Below are 18836 nucleotides of genomic sequence, written 5' to 3'. Positions count from 1 at the left end.
CCAGATTAAAGAAACTCTGTATTCCAACAATTCTTTCACTTCCTATTACGAATAGAATTGTTTCATGTCTTGAAGGTCTCAGTGGTTACAGCAGAACATAATTCTTATAACTCTTATAACTTAATACTTGCCTGGTGGTGTGCTATCGGGACTCCAAAAGTCTTCCTCTCCAATGCATACTTCGTTGCTTCATCCAGAGCTCGTTGAGCCAAACCTGTAGCTCCTGATGCAACCTGTCGCAAAAATTAACATCTCAATTGAACACATTTACTACATGTGTGATAATTTGTTGATGCATCTATTTTGTGTTTCCTTTTTGTTTGTTTTTGTTATCACATTTGAAGGAATTTCTATAATTTTCTAGAGATATGATTTTATTTGTGAAACAATAAATATAATATTGAGCATAAAGATAAATAAGGAGAAGATTTTTTACGAAGTGCTGTATAGTTCATATACAGTAAAACCTCGATAAGACGCGCCCACTTATTACGCTATCCCATGTAATACGCTTTTTTTGTCCGGTCCCTGCATATTTAATATATAACGCCTTTATAAAATACCCCGTTTGTTGCGCTCAAGTCCCGCAAAATACGAGGGGGATCCAGGAAATAACGACCGTTTTGTTGTAATAATTAAAAATATATATATTTATTTGAAAAAAAAAACAAAGTCTGTTACATAACTGAAGCTTCCTTTACTTCTCTACATAATCACCACCTACATTTAAACATTTGTCGTATCTGTTCACTAGCTTTAGAATTCCCGTGTTATACTCCTCTGCCGCCAGTTCATTAAGCCAGGTGTTCACTGTCTTCTTCAACTCTTCATCACTTCCAAAACGCGTACCACCCAGAAAGTCTTTCAGCTTAGTGAAAAGATGAAAATCGCTAGGAGCAAGGTCTGGACTATAGGGCGGATGATCAAAGATTTCCCATCCGAATTGATCCAGCAATTCTCGAGTTGAAGCAGCAGTGTGCGGGCGGGCACAGATTTTGTGGTAGCCAAGATGTTGCAACACAATTTCACCAAGCAAAGAACGAGAAATGTCAGGAAAGGCAATATGCAGTTCGTCGAGTGATGTGCGCCTGTCTTGCAAGATTCTGTCGTTCACTTTAGTCTTCAGGTCTTCTGTGATGAGTGATGGGTGTCCGGGTCGAGTTTCATCGTGGACATTTGTTCGCCCATTGTTGAACACTTCGCACCATTTTCTCACATTTCTTTCATTCATTACAGTATCACCATACACTTCTTTCAATTGTCGGTAAATTTCTGCAGGTTTCAAATGTCGGGCATTCAAAAATCGAATCACACTCCTCACCTCACAGTCGGCGGGATTATCAATCACGTCGTTCATTTTGAAGTAACACAAAATGCACAATGGCGACTTGTTGCAACCAGTACTCACAACATTATGAGAACACATGTTAAGGAAGCCAGTTGACCTTCAAACAAGGAAGGGGAGTCAGCTGCGTGGCGGGTATGCGAGAACGGTCGTTATTTCCTGGATCCCCCTCATACACTGTTTTTGTGGAATATTTTCGATGTAATTTTCAGCAATGTACTGTAACTGCAATGAAACATTTTGGCCATTGAACTCACTGGTGCCATTAACCTGAAAAGTATTGGTATTCAACCCTCTCTTACATTAAAGACTTCCAACAACAACACAACAGATATTATTACTTATGACGAACTCATTGAAGTATATAAATGTTTAAAAAACTGGAAAGCCCAGGCGAGGATAATTTAAATTTCGAGCTTTTTAAATACGCTGGAGAAGAATTTACCTATAGATTTTTATATTTCTTAAACAATATATGGGCAGGATCTAAACCCCCAGAAAGTTGGCAAAAAGCCATTGTAGTACCCATTTATAAGAAAGGAAAGAAAACATTATGTGAAAATTACAAGGGTATAAGTCTTCTCAATTCTGGATATAAGATCTATACAGCCATAATCAAAAATAAACTATCACATCTTTACGAAGACAAAATCACTGAAGAACAGAATGGATTCCAAAAAGGAAGATCATGTTGTGACAGCTATTTCACCATGAAGATTTTAATTGAAAAGCACAGAGAATTTAATATTCCAACCCACTTAGCTTTTATTGATTTCATAAAAGCTTTTGATAGAGTTGATAGAAATAAACTTTTAGAGATTTTACACTATGATAATGTGCCAAACCAAACCATTCTCTCCATTTATAATTTATATCAACAAAATGAAATTGCCATAAGAACTGAACGCGGAACTACTAGCTGGACTTCCATCAACCAAGGTGTTAGACAAGGGTGCGGTCTTTCCCCTCTGTTGTTTATTATATATATGAACCATATTTTATACATTTGGAGGCAAAGTCATCATGCTGGAATTCAAATTAATAGAAACACAGTTCTCGATACACTAATGTTTGCCGACGATCAGGTTATTATCGCTCAAACAGAGGATGCTTTACAAAGAGCCATTTATAATTTGCAAATAATCGCCTCAGATTTCAATATGGAAATCTCAAAAGAGAAAACAAAAGTCATGGCATTTTCGGGAGAGAACCCAATTCCCAGTAAGATCATGATAAAAAATACTTTAATTGAACGTGTTAATTCATTCAACTATTTAGGTTATAACCTCTCTTACATCACTGATGAAGATATGTCAAACAAAATATCTAAATTTATAAAAATCACTGGCGTAATTAACACCGTCTTCAAATCATTCCATGTTCAGAAACATACAAGGCTAAAGGTATATAAAACACTAGCTCGACCGGTCCTCACCTACGGTAGCGAGGCATGGACAATCAGGAAAGCTGATGAGCAAAAGCTGATGACAGGTGAAATGAGGTTCATGCGACGGACAGCGGGATGCTCTTTGCTGGAACACCGTAAAAATGTGGACATATTGCAGGAACTAAAAATGGATCCTATAGTTAATTTTGTTCAACAATATCGACTTCAGTGGAAAAAACATGTCGAAAGGATGGATCGCACTAGATGGCCTAAACAGATTCTTACTTATGTACCAAGAGGAAAGAGGGAGTTGGGAAGACCACGAAAGCGCTGGCATGAGACCGTAACAGATCCTGTAGGGTCTAATACGTGAAGGATATGATGATGATGATTCGACCCTTTACCTGAGCATTTAAACCTTCATACTATACAATACCCCACCCTCTTGTTACGGTCTCTTATTCGACCCTTTACCTGCGCAGCTTACAGTTACAATAATCCACCCTCTTGTTAACCTTCTCTTTCTCAAGCAACATTTCTCACTCGACTGTAATAAAATTCTGGAAATTTTTGTTGGTCAGTTTCTTATCTTTTAGTGTATTGAAGTGTCTGTGAATGTGATTACAATGAGTGTTAAACGAAAAGTAAATCTTACGAAAGTATGATGAAACTATATCTTAATCAGAAACAACTGTCTGATTCATTAGGAATCCCATCATCGACATTAATAACGATAATAAAAAATCGCGACTCAATCACTGTGCAGCTGCGAGGTTGGGAGGGTGTAAGCGCAAGAAAGTGAAGTGTGGTAAACATGAGGACTTGGAGAACACGCACACGGCAAACAACTATAAATGACTCTTTTCGAAAGAATTAAGTACAGTATCGTAAATGTCTTTATGCTCGACCATGCCGAAATGTAGTAATTATACACCTGGTAGCAGTCCTTTAATGCATGTCATTAAAGTACACCTACTCATTAAGGTACAGGTGTTTTCAGCCAATGACAACTCAGCTTACAGGTGTTCAGCCAATAACAAGTCAGCTTTGTGCCGTTATTAAACCGCAAGTATCGATTATTCTCTGATATGCAATCGAAAGAGAATTAGCGAAAAGTCACGGAGGCTGGAAATCCAATACTGTCGCAGAAGGTTATGTTCTGTTACTATAATAATTACCCGTTAATTGTAAATAATATTCAAATAAATTCAATTTGTCATCTCGTTTTTCAATGTCGAATTCAATAATCAAGGTTATACCAAGTTTAACGAGATTACACAAGGTCAATGACATTATTGTTCCTCGGAAAAAATCAATACTTTCGCGTCTGCGCACATCTCACAATTCACGATCTAGAACAAGGTCACTTCCGATCTTGTCAGATACAAATAAAATGTATAAGTTACATCTGAATAATTTCAAGTTAGAAATATGGTCGAGCATAAAAAGTCATATGAAACTCGCCTATAATGGTAATTAAGAAGCTCGTATGAAAATTATGAAACTCGCTTGCACTCGTTTCATAAACACCCATACTCGCTTCTTAATTACTATCACTATAGGCTCGTTGCATAATGTACTATTAACATACAGTACAGCAATTACATAATGGAGTAATACTGTATTACCTTTCATGAACCATGTATTTCAATAAAGAAAAATGCTAATAGATACTGTATATAAGTCAAAATTAGTATACCTGCCTAATACGCGGTCCCGGTTAATACGCGGTTTACACGCAGTCCCTTGAACAGCATCTTATCGGGGTTTTTACTGTAGTTGAATGAGGAAGGAATTTCCTATCAAGTCCGCCTTAGTATTGCATAATTCCGAAAGAATGCAGGCCAGCATTTAGCCAAGATGATAAAAATCCCATTTTCAGAAGGGAAGTAGAGACACGATCTTCTATGATGGATCTTTGTCCCTAGTACTAGGGGTTTTATGTAGAATTTACCAACATCAAAACTCAACTCTTTAATCATTATTTTTATCTATCACCCTGTTACAGAAATGGAATTCAACTCTGCCAGACTAGCAGTCTTCAGAAAAACAGCATTCAATCTCATTTGGAGTTACTGGAAATCAACTACCCAGCACTGGCGAATGAATGAAGACTTCTTGCAACAGAATTTCAGACTGTGTTCACTGCTGTTTGTGAAGTCAGAAGAGAAGAGCAAAATACTGGAGATGAATTCCGTACTTCAATATCACATCCCTTTCTGAAATATGATATATTTATTGTCACCAACAGGCTAAGAATTGCTATACTTACACCTGGTCTGGTCTTGTCGAATGCTCCCATTGCAATTTTGAAGCCTGCTCCTTCTCCCAAGAGGACGTTTTCTTTAGGAACACGGACATCTTCGAACTTGATGCCTCTTGTATCAGAGCACCGCTGTCCCATGTTGATTTCCTGAAATCAAGAAGTCCAAGTCTTGCTTACAAATGAGTTTTGCAATGTACAACCTGTTTAATCATTAAATTTTTGTTTTATTCAATGTAAGTTGTTGTTAACTTATGCTGAGATCTTGGCAATAAAGCCATCAACTCTCTTCTTCTGCAATATAGGAGAATAGTGAAGGGTATAACCGTTTTAATGTAAATACCATATTTTTAGATTAAGGCGGTTATATGATCTACAAGCAATCCCCAATCTCTTTGGAGGATCACACCTGCCATTACCTATAATCTTTTCGCTGTAAGAAAAATCTTAATATAAACAATAGAACGTGACTGAAGTGAGGCTTCATTGGCCGCTGTTTGGCGCCATAGATTCTCAGTACATGTTCCCGCCTACTGTTGTACATTCTGTTTCATGTTAAACATTTCCCGTTACTCGTCAAGCAGGCCTAACCTCACTACTATGCACTCGTTTGCTTAGGAAACATTTACTTTATAATTACTATAATTAAAACTCACATAACTTATTATATATATTTAAGACTATTTGTTTTTCTCTGCTTTTGAGAGGATTTCCACTCTTATGTTTAATAACCACACACACCGATGATGCAGAAGTCATACTTCAGTACCACGTGCTTACGTGAAGAATTACGAGCTCAAATGACGCCAGCTTGTTACAAAAACAGACTACTTCAGTATTACTGTTTGTATTCATCCGCATTCATAGTACATAACAAAATATAAAAGTACATTTTCTTTTACATATCATTTTACATATGAGTGAAGTTATATGTTTCATTGTATTTAACAATTATAATTCAATTTTTTATTTTCAAATAATACAAGATGATAGCTTCCAAATACGGACTATATTTTCCTGCGTCGTGTGAGTGTTTCGACTGTGAGCCAATCACGGGTATGACAGCCAGGTGCTTGTGTTTACATTAGGATTTTTCTTACAGCAAAAACAGCAGGGGCGGCCCATCCTTATGTGCTACAGTACAATGATAATTTTTGCTCAAATAAAGTGTTTACAATACCACCATAGTATTTGATCTGTCTTTTGACAACTTCCCGTGGTTATGTTCGTGACGCGTTATAAAGTGTTTAGTCTTCGCTCTTTGGTGCCTCAGGGGGTACGTTGTGCTACTCAAAACTCTACATGAGAATGTAGACAATTAATGCGCATGTGCGAAGCTCAAATCACTGCCCTGATTGGCTATTTTTATGCGGGGAAGTGCTGTAGTCAGCTTCAGCACAACACAGCTTGGAGATTACAAAAGTAAAGCATAACGAAAGAATGCTTGTTTGTAGAAGAACTCGAAACTATGTACAATGTATTTGGTAATTCAAGTGTCCGACTGCTGCTGCCATCTACCAGCTTTTTGAGGTTCCTCTTGAATCAGTCAGCAAGCGATGGAAAATGGAATCCCAGAAAATTGAAGTCAAGGAAGTATATGACCGTATAATTCAGGAAACTACTTATCGTTTCCAGTCTTTAAGCTACCTAGACCCAACAAAATTGTTAAACAGCAAATTTTTTGACAATTTTTCGCATAATTTTCCTGAACGCGAACTTGAAGTTGCTGTCAACAGCTATACTGTACTGAACAAAAGAATGTTAAAGACACAACTTGGAGTTCTATACGGAAGACCAGACTTCCGGAATATAGATGGAGCTGTTCAATTGTTACAATACATAGTCTCCAACAATTCACAGGATTCATTCTGTGAGGTAACGAAGTTGTTAAATATTTTGGTTACAAAACCAATGACCACTGCTGAGCCAGAAAGATGTTTTTCTTGCTTGAAACGCATAAAAACGTTTTTAAGGAACACTATGTCCCAGGATCGCCTCACTGCTCTTGCAATACTGTCAATAGAAAAGAGTATGATGTCCAAGAAGGAGGGGTTTAACACCAGGGTAAAGACAAGTTCTGCAGTAGGAAGGAACGTCGTATGGATTTCATATTTCGTCACTAGGCGAGTCTCAAATTAAGATAAATACATATAAGTGTATACAGTAGGCCGATACAGAGATTGTAGCACACTCATTATCTTGACCACCAGCCGCTACTGGAAAATGTATAGCCAGGATTGTCAGACAACTCCACCGACCATATCCCCTCTTCACCACTTAGGGGACGTTTATGCATGCCATGGCAGGTCAGCATGCTGGAATGGCATTTCCTCCATTTTTTATGAAACAGTCACCGTTGTGACTTGGTCTCCAGAGCCTCGTTTGTTAAAAACAGATTGAACCATGAAAAGGTGAGAATGGGATTTGAGTAGAAAAGGTTATGGAATGCAGTTCACTACTCCTTGAACTCTTTATACTCGTACATCCAGGGTTGCCAACTTTTTTTTAAGAAAATACGGGAAATTAAGGAATCGACAAAACTTCACATATAAAATTGACAAATTATTCTGTTCAAATAACTACTGAAGCTTTCCTGGCGACGTGATAACTCAAAATTTTCTCGGGCAGCCTGAAAAATCCGGATTGGCTGAACACTGTATTGAAAAAAGCCACAGGGCTAATTTTAATAACACCGAGGTCCTGGTAAAGTGTTCAGGCTACTGGGATAGAAGAGTAAAGGAAACCCTGGCCATAGCGGCAGAACGCAGTAACCTGAATCGGGACTTGGGTCTCCAACTAAGTGCGGCGTGGGCACCGGCTATTAAATTTCTCAACGCCCAGATGACGGGCCATCATCAGTGGAGGACACATAAGAACTCGACCACCGAGCCCTTCGTGAGACCCGCGGTCAATCAGCCTAACAGTACAAAGCAAGACGACACGTCGGCCACGTTTGCGCCATGGTCCACACTAATAGGAGCCAATCAGCGCACAGCTCCTCGGCTGACTCCTCCCTCTGGCACTATAAACCAAGGAGCTGGGTACCCCTAGGTATCATTTAACCCTGAAGATGAGGAATATGAACATCCTCGAAACGTCGGTGGATCACCAACTTATGACCTGGCTGGAAGCCCGAGAAAATTTTGAGCTATTCTGTTCATTTACTAAAAAACAATTTTATCCTGCACTTCAGCAGGTAAGCTTAAATTAAGACTATTTTGAGACAGATTTTGTCTTGTGTAATAGCTGAAGTCGACTGCAGTTTTCAGCTCTGATTTGATTAAATGTGTCGAGCTCCTATTTCGAACATCTGTCCAATTGCACTCTCTTTGTATGGGCATTATTATTTGGTGTGCTTAAAACAAAACTAGCCAGTTTTTCCAAATTTATAACATTAACACTGTTTGATTTTAACGGGTGAACACCAAAACCCATTCTTGGTAAGCACTACTTTCTATAAAGACTACATATTAAAATGTATCTCTTGAAACTCATCACATAAACAATCATCATTCACGGCAAAATCAAATGTTTAGATGTTTAGAATAATTATTTTTACATTATGCTAAAAATAAGAGAGAAAAATGCTTGAAGAGACGGAAAATAAGGGAGTCTGGAGACTGTTGAAAATTAGGGGCAAATACTGGAAATACGGGAGCGTTGGCAACCCTACATACATCTGTGAGATGTCACCAGGGCCGCCGACAGAATTTATGGGCCCCTATGCAATACTGTACTCGGACACCCATTGCAAAAGGTAACAATTACAAGTTACCAGTTATTCTAACTATAATAATTATTTGCAAAATAAATCAGAGATAACCCCATACACAGATATGAACTTGAAAATATACACTTTTATTACATTGAAAACTTTTAGCAAAACTTCACATTAGCACAATATATTATATCATAAAACATTATTCTTAAACACCTGTATTTTCTAACTTGCAGTCCAACATCAACAAACAACTCTCCTTGACTTCACTGATGCAAAATCATCAATTATGTCATCAAAATTTAAAGACCTAGCAAGATCGCTCTCCAGACTAAGGAGCCAAGGTTACTCAGTCATTCTTGACACATTGTTTATCTGAATACATTTTTTATTTCCTTCATTTTGTTGAAGAATCTTTCAGCATCAGCAACTGTCACAGGAATTGTATAGAATATTCTAATGGTTATACAAATATTTGGAAATAAAGTATCCAGTTTTAATTCCCTCAGACTATTTAGGAGATTCATAGGTATCAGTGGAGTTGGCCCTAAATTAGAGGCATGAATTGATTTTAAATATTTCGGCTCATCACTGATCTCTTTATTAATATCTTCATAATATTTTTCACGCAGTCTAGCACCCATAATAATATCTTCCAATTTTTTCTGTCTCTCCTTGTGTATCTCAGCTCCCAACTTATGTCTGTACAGTTAAACTATAACCAGTAACACTAATGAACAGAATTTACTAGACAAACGACAACGAAAAGACGAAAGTTTCGACACGAAACATACAATGTATTCAAAAGGAAACATGATCCTGTGACTTCGGTTTGAGAGAGTACACTAGCATATTGCAGTGGGCCAGCGGGTGTTTGGTAATTAAAAAGGACAAGCCAATAAATAATTGAACGTGTTCAGTACAAGCGACGGGAACAACATAGTTCAGGCAAATGTCTGGGCCCTCAATTGTCGTGTCGGTCAACGTTAATGCGTGAAACCGATATTCTATTATATAAAAGTCAAATTTTTACATATGAAGTGGTAATTTGTATTACTTCTACTATTGTTGAGTTAATATGTCAAATTTATGTACCAAATGTTCTTACAGAATTTTATAGTACCGGTATGTATCTACGAATAATTATTCATGATAATAAAAAGTAATCAGACTCACTTAATCTGACTGGCCCTTACTGCTCACGGGCCCATATGCACTCACCCCCTTTGCCCCCCTTTCTCGGCGGCCCTGGATGTCACAAAGATATGAAATGCTCACCTTCCTTCCTGGTTTAACTCCAGGGGTGTCACGTTCTATGACGAAGGCTGTGAAAGCTTTGTTTGCTGGGCACTTGGGATCTGGGTTCGTTCGAGCCAGCAAGAAATACCTACAACACAATAACAGCATATAATATTCAAAAACAGAAGTTCAAATTTGTATAAAAGCAACATACAGCTCATATGCAAGAGTCCCATGTGTCTGTGCGTGCATTCGTGTGTATTGGGGTGTGTATAGGGTAGAAATGATGTAACTGTGCACAGCTCCGGAGCTAACTGCTGCCAGATATCAAACCCTGCTGTCTGATGAGGGTACATTCGTACATCAAATAATTGACTGAGACAGTGGCGGTGCATCAATAAGAGCACATGAACACCTTGTTTCCGTTAATGCACTAGTTTTATTATTTAATACCGTATTGGCGTAGTGGGGATGTATAATATCAGGATCTTCTTTTCAAGAAGGTTACAGAAATTTCACGCATGCGCGGGAGAAAATTGTCTTTCGCTGGCCGCTTATGACTCGTCAAGAGCACAAAGCATTAAGTGAACAGTGAATCTATCCTACAGATGTCAGGTGCATCGATGCCTATGTTTATGTGCTATATCTCGAGGAGGAAATTTAATAAGTCTGTATTTTAGCCTGCAGGTGTCAGCATCTCACTGTCGGAACGTTTACTTTATGTGGATGTGTATACAGTGCTGCTACGAGAGTGTAGTTTGTGAATTATTAGTATAATTCAGTGTCGGCATATAGCATAGTTTGGCCATGGATAAATATATATTCATCCATGGTTTGGCTTTCAAAGACGTGCTGGCTAAATGTGATGGTGGTATGAATTTAAATATCTGTATGGTGGTGTCTATTATTTAAGAATAATATTTACTGGCATGTATTTATAGTAATCAATCTATGCGAATGGGATTACAGTACTGGTATAGGCTATAGTCTATCAGTGTGTTGTGAATCAAAATATATTACTGAACACACGCTTTTGTAAATTGTGTTATATATTAATTTTTAACAAACGTAAGTTAAACAACGAACTCTATTCAAGTAATTTTGAAGAGTAAAGAACTGGGTAAACTGGCTTACCAGGAAAAATTGGAAATAAAAAGACTAGGTTTTACTATTATTATTATTATTATTATTATTATTATTATTATTATTATTATTATTATTATTATATGTTGTTTTGAATTTATATACGGTTTTTTCGACAGTGAAACATTGGAATCATGACATTTCATATTAGGCTAAAAGTGTACGATTTCAAATTCTCTTCGATTTTGGAACACAAAATTGTGAACACACATAATATTTTATCACGAGCCGCCACTGGACTGGGATATAGCTAGATTAAAAGAAGGAAGAGCGAAAGTATAGCCTGTAATAAAAACTCACCAATTTGCCACTCCTCCCCCAGTGATCCACATCTTCTCCCCATTGATTATATATTCATCTCCTTTCTTTTCTGCTCTTGTTTTCACTGCATTCACATCAGATCCCATCCCAGGCTCTGTGACGCAGTATGCCTAAATAGAAAACCAGGCAACACATTAAAATTTACCGGATGTAATGTATTGTTTAAGAGTTCACATAGAACTATACTTACAGTAACGAGGGGCTCTTCCACTAGCCTTCCCAAGAATTTCTTCTGCTGTTCCTTAGTGCCTGCAAGAATAACAGGGGTCGCCTGTAAGCAAGAAGAAAGCACGCTAGATTACTAGTTTTCAGTGGTGTAACGTCATTGTCTAGCAAAAACTCAATACAGAAAAATTATACAAAACCTACGGTAAAAATATGCATTATATGTGGCTAAATTCGTGAAAATGTATAACATTAAACTGTAAAGTAAGCTTACTTCTTCGTTCAAATACTGTCAGCTGCATTGAACAAAAAGCCGGTATCAAAGGCCTCCATTTTGTGGTACAGGAAATAACTTTTACGCTCGACCATGCCAAAATGTAGTAATTATACACCTGGTAGTAGCCCTTTAATGCACCTCATTAAAGTACACCTATTCATTATAATTCAGTTGTTCAGCCAATGAGAAATCACCATTGTACCATTATAAAACCGCAAGTATCGATTATTCTCGGATAAGCAATCGAAAGACAATTAATGAAAAGTCACGGAGGCTGGAAATCCAATACTGTTGCAGAAGGTTATGTTCTGTTACTATAATAATTAGCGTTAATTGTAAATAATATTCAAATAAATTCAATTTGTCATCTCGTTTTTCAATTCTAAATCAATTTCCAGGTTATATCAAGACTAATCTTCACGTTATTCTCTAGATTATATCAAGGTCAATGACATTCGTTCCTCGGAAAAAATCAATACTTTCGCGTCTGCGCACATCTCACAATTCAGATCAGTTCCGCTCCTCACTTACATAACCATAACATGAATACTTATGAATAATTTCAAGTTAGAAATATGGTCGAGCATAAAAAGTCGTATGAAACTTACCTATAATGATAATTAAAATGCTCGTATGAAAATTATGAAACGAGTGCAAGCGAGTTTCATAAACAAACATACTCGCGTCTTAATTACTACCATTATAGGCTCGTTGCATAATGTACTATTATTGTAGATGTCAAATGGCTACATCATCTGCTTTCCACACTTGTAACTCGAGTTCGAATCCCTGTGGATTCAAGTGAAATTTGTGGTGGACAATGACGGTGCTTGACAGTTGGTTTCTGCAGAGTACAACTTTTTCCCCTATTGCATAAAAATTCAGATACCGGTATTGAATTGTTCTGAGATATGTGTTAAAACTGCTGTTCGTTGTAACATACATCCACTATAATCACAGCCCTACACGGTAAGTTTACGTAAGTATAAACTTTTGGCCCACAATGCAGGTAGACCACAGAATGCTTTCCGAGTTTCTGTAGAAGGCCTTGTGCATTTAATTACGCCACTGGATTTACATGGATGACTACCAAGATCTTTTTGACCCTACATTGTACAGTAGCAAAATAGGTTACACGAACATGGCGAAATCACTTACACCCAGACCAGTTCCATTAATTGCAGATGTCATGCCAGTACAGCCATAAGAGAGTTCTTCAGCAATCAAGCAGCCTTCCATGGAACCCAGCCCCATCCCTCCTGCAAGTTACGAATCATTACAGTCAGGATTTTTATACAACATGCGGTTGAACTTTGCTATAGCATCAACGAAGGTATTAAAGAAATTATGTTGAAATATAAACAAACAAATAAATAATAAATAAATGAATGAATGAATAAATGAATAATAAATAAATAAAAATGAAAAGGAAATATATTCACAATATTTTATATACTATTAGGATAAATAAATAAATAAATAAATAAATAAATAAATAAATGAGTGAATAAATAAATAAATAAATAAATAAATAAATAAATAAAAATGGAAAGGAAATATATTCACAATATTACGTATTTTATATACTATTAGGATAAACAAATAAATAAATAAATAAATAAATGAGTGAATGAATGAATAAATAAATAAATAAATAAATAAAAATGAAAAGGAAATATATTCACAATATTACGTATTTTATATACTATTAGGATAAATAAATAAATAAATAAATAAATAAATAAATAAATAAATAAATAAATAAGTGAGTGAGTGAGTGAATGAATAAATAAATAAATAAAAATGAAAAGGAAATATATTCACAATATTACGTATTTTATATATTATTAGATAAACAAATAAATAAATAAATGAGTGAATGAATAAATAAATAAATAAAAATGAAAAGGAAATATATTCACAATATTACGTATTTTATATATTATTAGATAAACAAATAAATAAATAAATACATAAATAAATAAATGAGTGAATGAATAAATAAATAAATAAAAATGAAAAGGAAATATATTCACAATATTACGTATTTTATATATTATTAGATAAACAAATAAATAAATACATAAATAAATAAATGAGTGAATGAATAAATAAATAAATAAAAATGAAAAGGAAATATATTCACAATATTACGTATTTTATAGCCTATACTATTATAATATTTTAATTTGTAATTTTATATAGAACTACAAATTTTCAAATACATTATTACAATAAAAAATAAAAGTAATTATACTCGATTGTAGAAAATAGTGAAATTTGGAGTAAAATACTATAACGTACCTACAGTAATTAAAATACACACAGTACTGACACTCACAATTAAGAATGTGGGTTGAAGAAATCTGTAATTTTTTTCTGCTTCCATTTTGTAAAATATTGCATCTGTGAATCATTTCCAATTCTTCCTTAACCAAACCAAATTTATGGCACAATCAGCTTTCCTTTCACCATTCTCGATTTGTTTCATAACATTAACATATCGGTACTTTATCCTCCACCCTTAAAACTTCCCTTTTCTTAGCATCTTGCTCAATTGTACTGTATGTAACACCAATAACGCCTGTTTACAAACTGAATGTCTGAAGTTACAATTTCAGTTAAATATCTGGCTTACAGTCCAGTACACAACTTGGCCTGTAAATTGCTTTTGTCACAGTAAATGATAACTGTATTGGTCACTGATGACATTAATGGCTACCTGCGAATTCCTCTCAACTATCGTCTCTGTTTAATGTACATAAAAATGTAGAACATGAATTTTTAAAGAATTTACTACTTTGTCCATTGTGCAGTCTTCAGCGAGAAATGGATCAGAATCATCTTCAGAGATGTTCAGCCCTTCCCTCTAAACCTACTGTGTATGAGAAATATTGAAGAGCAAGAAAGTTAATGGCTTTATTGCTGTGAACTCAGCATTAGTTAACAATAACAACATTGTTGCTCTAAATGTTGCTATAAACAAGTTACTTATTAAAAATGTGTAGTTATGAAAATAGTAAACAATACTTGATCTGCAACAAAACATTAGAATAGAAATTATAATTATTATAGCTGATTTTTTGATGTTGAATGGAAATTTGTTCATACCCATACACTCCAACTACAATATTTTTTACCAAATTCATCCCCCCACTACAACATCTTCCCCATTCCCTTTCAAATCACCCATATCACTTTCAACAAAAGTGTAAATTTCATATTGTTTTAGAGTGTCAGTATGAAATTTATAAACATACAAAAACACACCCACACCACATCCTGAACACTCAATTGAATTTCAAAACACACACCCTTTTCGACACAATTATGAACACACCTCACTAAAACAGGAAACCAGCGAATGGGGATTATAAAGAATGAACACTGAGCGAATTTTCCTGTTTTGTTTCTCTGTGCGCCAGCGTTTAGTTCCACTTTCAAGCACTAGAGGTTAGTGTAATCGAGCATAGGCTAAGATAATAATAGAGAATAGAGTTGAGACACAGGATCCAAATATCGCCTACCTTATTTGCATAATCCAGTAACGCTTTGCTTCAAATAAAGTCAAGTTAACAGCTTTTCCTTATTTCTCAGTGATGAACTAGTTGTAATAATATTTTTTTATATTTCAGATATAATAAATTATATTATAAAATAATATAATACATTATAAAATTAAGTATCAAATTCGTTTAATATTTGTATATAATATAATATAGGCATATGGTTTTACTTCCCATAAGAGTTTTGTTTTTCCATTTTCAGTGCTATCAAATCATTACATATTTTAATTGTTGTTGGGGTCAACGTCTCAACTCTCATTATAAAGGAACTCTAGAGTCTAGACATTACAGTTAATGACGGACTTATTATTTTATGGATCCAATTTATTTTGAGTACATAATGTACCTATATGTATTAATTATATGTGTTATATTTCCGCTGTGTCGACTGCTAGCTGGTGTGATGTCAGCGCCAACTCTGGGGAGAAAGCAGAATCTCACGCTCTAGCGGGCTTGAAGGTCATTGAAATCAGTCCGGCTACATCAAACGTACCGACGTGAAGTGTCCATTCTTTATAATCCCTATTCGCTGAGGAAACCAGAAGGAGCGCGGGATCTTCACTAGGCTTTGGACAATGAAGGATACCACTTCGAAACTAGTCAGCCAGATAAAATGCAAAAGTTAACACAATAAAGATATCATAAAGTTATTCGGTGATTATAAGTTGTTAAAAGAGTGTATCGAACAATGAATAAAAACATTCCTACGTAAGTGAATGGTGAGGCACAATGAGCCCATTCGAGGCTGTGTTAGCCCTTGGTGCCCTACTCAGTTACAAGGAGAAAAAAAGTATGATCTTCGTGACAATCACTTTTATTTTAAATTTAGGAATAGCCATATAGAGGATAAAATCATTTCTCTTCTGAAATTATTTCAAATCCGTGAAATGAGTTACATCTAAAGCAGCGGTCATCAGCACAGTGCACCCTCGGGCTAGCGTCTCTCACCTGCAGGTAAGCATCTGTGCTGCTGGTGGGTATGCTCTCTCCCTCTTCCTGCTGCACAACAGGGCATATTACGATGCACTCCTTATCCGTTACCCATTTTAGCGAGTGCTGACGACTACTGATCTAAAGCAACATATCACTCACCACAATGTTTGGGAATGTGAACATTTATGAGGCCCAGTGACCAAGCCTTCTTGAGAATTTCCCATGGAAACTTCATTGTACGATCATATTCAGCTGCTACAGGAATAATTTCTTCTCTTGTGAACTTCCTTGCTAGTTGTTGAATCTCCTTCTGTTCAGGACTCAGTTCTGTAAATTAATTGTGCAATTTATAGGTTATGTTTTTTTTTTCTGAAATAGTCAACAGGGGTTAGTTCTTAATTAGTTAGTTAAGAAGTTTAAAAGTATTTATGTTATGTATGGAGGAATTATTTAATAATAATAATAATAATAATAATAATAATAATAATAATAATAATAATAATAATAATAATAATAATAATAAAATTTCTTTGTCAGAAACCAGTGTACAAGGTCTGGATATGACATTTTCTGGGATAGATTTAGATTTAGATTTAGGTAGATAGGTAGGTAGGTAGATTTATTTGTTCCATAATATTCTTACATTTGCTTTACAGCATAGAATAAAGAACATGTCCAATTCTTACGTTTAACAATAAAATGCAATACATATAAAATGCAAATATGAAATATGTACAGAATTAATAACTTAATAACAATAATATTTTATACAATGTAATATGTTTACCATTTAATATTATTATAATATTTACACAGTACTGTGAAATGTCAAGAATTCATCTACAGAATAGAAAGTGTGAGATATTAAGTAATTTTTTAGTTTTGTCTTAAATAATGCAGGGTTTTGGCTATGATTCTTAATGTCTTCAGGAAGACTATTGAACATTTTTATCGCCATGTAACGTACTTCCCTTTGATAGCATGAATTTGATGATGGCGTATGAAAATCATTCCTTCTGTGGGTATTTATACTATGTAAGGCTGAGTTAGTTGGAAAATTTTCTTTATTACATACGAGGAAATTTATTGTAGAGTATATGTATTGATTTGTTAAGGTTAGAATCTACATGATTCTCTAGCCTTTGCTCCAACTATTATTCTAATGGCTCTTTTTTGTAATAAGAATATATTTTTACTATCTACAGAATTTCCCCAAAATATTATTCCGTAGGACATAATGGAATGAAAATAGGCAAAATATATTGTCTTTAAGATACTGCTGTTTAGAAATTGTTGTAACGACCTAATTGCGAAGCATGCTGAGCTAAGTTTGGGGGTTATTTCTTTGATATGATTTTTCCAATTTATTGTATTATTAATATGCAAACCAAGAAATTTGGTTGTTGATGTTTCTAGTAGAGGTATATTGTTGACAGTTGTGTCCAATGTTTCAGAGATTAAATTTGAAGTGGCTTTAAATTGAATTATGTTAGTTTTATTAATGTTTAATGCTAGTTTATTGGTTGTAAACCAGTCATAAATTTTAAGGAGAATTGTTTCTGTTTTATATTTGAATGTGACAAAGTTACTGTCTGTAATTATGATACTTGTGTCATCTGCAAATAGTATAGGATAACCTATTCCTTTTATTATGGGGCCAAGGTCATTTATAAAAATTAAAAAAATATAAACACGCACACATACACTCACACATGCACAAACAAATAAACTTAGCACAAATAAATGTAGACAAATAAACAAATAAGCTTAATTATAATTTAGTTATGAGAAAGGTAAGAGTGAAGTTGAATGAGAAAATTAGTAGGCTATAAATAGCTATTAGTGTAGCTCAGAATAAGAGAAGTGAAATACTGTCAAGTGTGATAAATTAGGAGGAGGGATACGTGAAAGTGAAAGGATATGAAAGACATAGTTAAAAGCAGGTATAAGGTCATGATAAGTCTATGTTTTAAGCTGTAAATAGTGTAAATAAGGGAATGCTGATCTGAATACAGAAATGTGAAGGGTTAGCAGGACCGAATATATTGAGGAAAAATATATATATATTATATAATATCATATCAATTGTGTAATATATTTCTTACAGGTAATATGTTTAATAAATCTTAGAGATCTTACTGAAAACAAATTTGTGGAGGAGCAAAATTTATTTGGGTGAAGGATAACTACTCTATTGTAGAAAAATCCTAGTGTAGGTAATAAAGTAAAAATAAATTTACACAGAATTCTGATTAAATTACTTACCAAGAGGGAGTAATAAACGAAATGAAAGTAGACTCAAACAAATACCAAAAAGAAAAATAAAAGCAATGAAAACTAGAGGAAATGTATCAACTCAGTCACAGAAAATGTACAAAATATGGACTTAATCCTGAAATAGATTATATGGCCATCATATATCCTCTATGGAGTCAACAGAAACTAATTTTGTTTAAGAACATTTTTCAAATCACGATGT

General features: G+C 34.9%; 2 protein-coding genes across 4 annotated transcripts in view; both read right to left on the bottom strand.

Moving 5' to 3' along the window:
• The window catches only part of LOC138713166 (medium-chain specific acyl-CoA dehydrogenase, mitochondrial-like), a 632224-nt gene that overhangs the window by 103349 nt on the left and 510039 nt on the right, over positions 1 to 18836 (bottom strand). The window lies entirely within an intron of this gene.
• Positions 1 to 18836, bottom strand: part of LOC138713161 (medium-chain specific acyl-CoA dehydrogenase, mitochondrial-like) — a 33144-nt gene that overhangs the window by 10216 nt on the left and 4092 nt on the right. For both annotated transcript variants that reach the window (XM_069845001.1, XM_069845002.1), the window contains exons 3-9: positions 16517 to 16684; positions 13017 to 13117; positions 11607 to 11687; positions 11396 to 11526; positions 9992 to 10100; positions 5005 to 5145; positions 132 to 233 (exon numbers count right to left, since the gene is read on the bottom strand). In XM_069845001.1, coding sequence (XP_069701102.1) covers positions 132 to 233; positions 5005 to 5145; positions 9992 to 10100; positions 11396 to 11526; positions 11607 to 11687; positions 13017 to 13117; positions 16517 to 16684 — 833 coding nt within the window. The remainder of the gene's footprint in view (positions 1 to 131; positions 234 to 5004; positions 5146 to 9991; positions 10101 to 11395; positions 11527 to 11606; positions 11688 to 13016; positions 13118 to 16516; positions 16685 to 18836) is intronic.

This window comes from Periplaneta americana, chromosome 14, assembly GCF_040183065.1.
Source record: "Periplaneta americana isolate PAMFEO1 chromosome 14, P.americana_PAMFEO1_priV1, whole genome shotgun sequence".
Classification (NCBI taxonomy): domain Eukaryota; kingdom Metazoa; phylum Arthropoda; class Insecta; order Blattodea; family Blattidae; genus Periplaneta; species Periplaneta americana.
The sequence above is the reverse complement of the archived record's forward strand: the minus strand, read 5'-3'. Positions and strand labels throughout refer to the sequence as shown.